The sequence below is a fragment of the Sphaeroforma arctica genome (assembly GCF_001186125.1).
Source record: "Sphaeroforma arctica JP610 unplaced genomic scaffold supercont1.2925, whole genome shotgun sequence".
In the NCBI taxonomy this organism is placed as follows: Eukaryota; class Ichthyosporea; order Ichthyophonida; genus Sphaeroforma; species Sphaeroforma arctica.
Genome location: NW_014037633.1, coordinates 64 through 1,890, shown reverse-complemented (window position 1 = coordinate 1,890; position 1,827 = coordinate 64). Strand labels below are relative to the sequence as shown.

General features: G+C 43.5%; 1 protein-coding gene across 1 annotated transcript; it reads left to right on the top strand.

The window, feature by feature from the left end:
- Positions 1-392: 392 nt before the first annotated feature.
- On the top strand, positions 393-1,332 carry SARC_13128 (hypothetical protein; the record flags this gene model as incomplete). The annotated part of the gene is made up of 2 exons (XM_014292748.1): positions 393-649; positions 1,130-1,332. Coding segments are annotated over 2 exons (460 nt in total), but the record flags the coding sequence as incomplete, so codon positions are not given.
- Between the last annotated feature and the right edge of the window lie 495 nt (positions 1,333-1,827).

Sequence of the window (1,827 nt, the reverse complement as noted above, 5' to 3'; positions counted from 1 at the left end):
GTATATGTATATGTATATATATTATATATATGTATATATATAGTTGGTGATTGACTTATTATGTGTGGGACTCAAGTGAAAATCATAGACGCCATATATGCCAGCCTACACTGTAGATATTGTCGTCTACATGTGGTGTTGAGTTGAGTCATCATATGCATCATCGAACGGAACTATCATAGTATACAAACTCCTAGACGCCTATTAGATGCGAAAGGAGTTTAGGTGTCTGAGTTACATGCCTTCTACAGAGGCGAGTGACTGCGTACCCTGGTAGAAAGATTCGGTGTAGCTCCATTTGATTGGCACTTGCAAAACCCCGGCGGTCACCCGCACGTTCTGATTGGGTGTCGGTTAAAATCTATTTATAATTCAGGCCAGAAACTCAGCAGCTGGGACAAATGCCGGTTGCTGTTCCGTGGGCGGTGTCTGCTCAACGCAGACGTGTTGGAGGTGATGATCCAGTCCAACATCTCACCCATCACATCGCACGAGGGTCTTATGGTCACTGTCAAAGGGATGCGCGGGAAAATCGGAGACGGCGACATACAGGTGAAAGGCCATATCTTGTGCTGGGTGGGGAGTACGACCAAGTACAATGACTGCCCTCTGATGAACCTGCACAAGGCCACCCTCAACCTGCACTGGGGTATGTGTGGAGAGTGTATCATCGCGTGCATGACCAACTGTGTAGTGCATCAGGTGCAGTGGTAGGTTGGTTGGTACTATCATTCGTCTAGTTTAGTATATGGGGTGTTGTTTGGGTTATATGAGTGTCCCGGCGAAAGAATTCGTGGTGTGTAGCGCATGAAGGCTCTCATGCTTGTTCAGCTGGCACCTATGGGTACAACGCACATGCAAGTGTAGGCAGCTACATTTATGTGCACCTGTATGGTTTTCTATATTGATATATGTGTTTATATATATATGTGTGTGTGTGTGTGTGTGTGTGTGTGTGTGTGTGTATACTTGTGTTTTTAGTTTGTATCGCAAATATATATACACAAATCCCCTTGACTAATCTCACACACGCACGTGCTATCACCTTATCCCCCCTACATCTAGCCACGGAACTCCTTCATATAAACTCATATGCACACTTCTGCACTCTTACATACACCACACGCAGACTGGGTGATGCCACTTCCCACTATGGACTGTCAGGACCACCACCGACTGCAAATATTGGGCCCTGAGTATGTGCAGCATATCCCAGACTATGATCCGTACGAGGGCTACCGATGCGATTCTATAGTACTCAAGCTGTTGCTAAGTGTACAGCCGCTTAGCAACGAGGGTAAAGGTAGGTATATCTCCGTAGGTAGACTATAGGTTTTTAATTATTACTATTTGGGAAGATCTGTTGGAATTTAGGTGTATCTGTCGATAATATTGTGGTTGGAAACTGATATGTATGTATGGGTATATAGCGGTATGCGGAGCTACCCCTATGTGATGTGCGTAGAGGTGGCTGTACCTGGTTATGAGTCCATGTCTGAGTACTTGTATGCATGTATGCATTTGCATATAATGGTATGAGAAGAGTGTTACTGTGTGTATTTTCATATAATGGTATGACAAGAGTGTTACTGTGTGTATTTGCATATAATAGTATGACTAGAGTGTTACTGTGTGTATTTGCAGATAATGGTATGAGAAGAGTAGTACTGTGACTTTTCAGTTTTCAGTGCGTGAGTGTTTCTTCATGTTGAGCCCCCGATATTCGGGTACGAGCCATTCTGTTTTCGTATTTTAGTAATCGAATTATTCTATGTGCGTTGTTGAGCCACTGGAATATTTATGTATTCATATATATATATGTGTGTG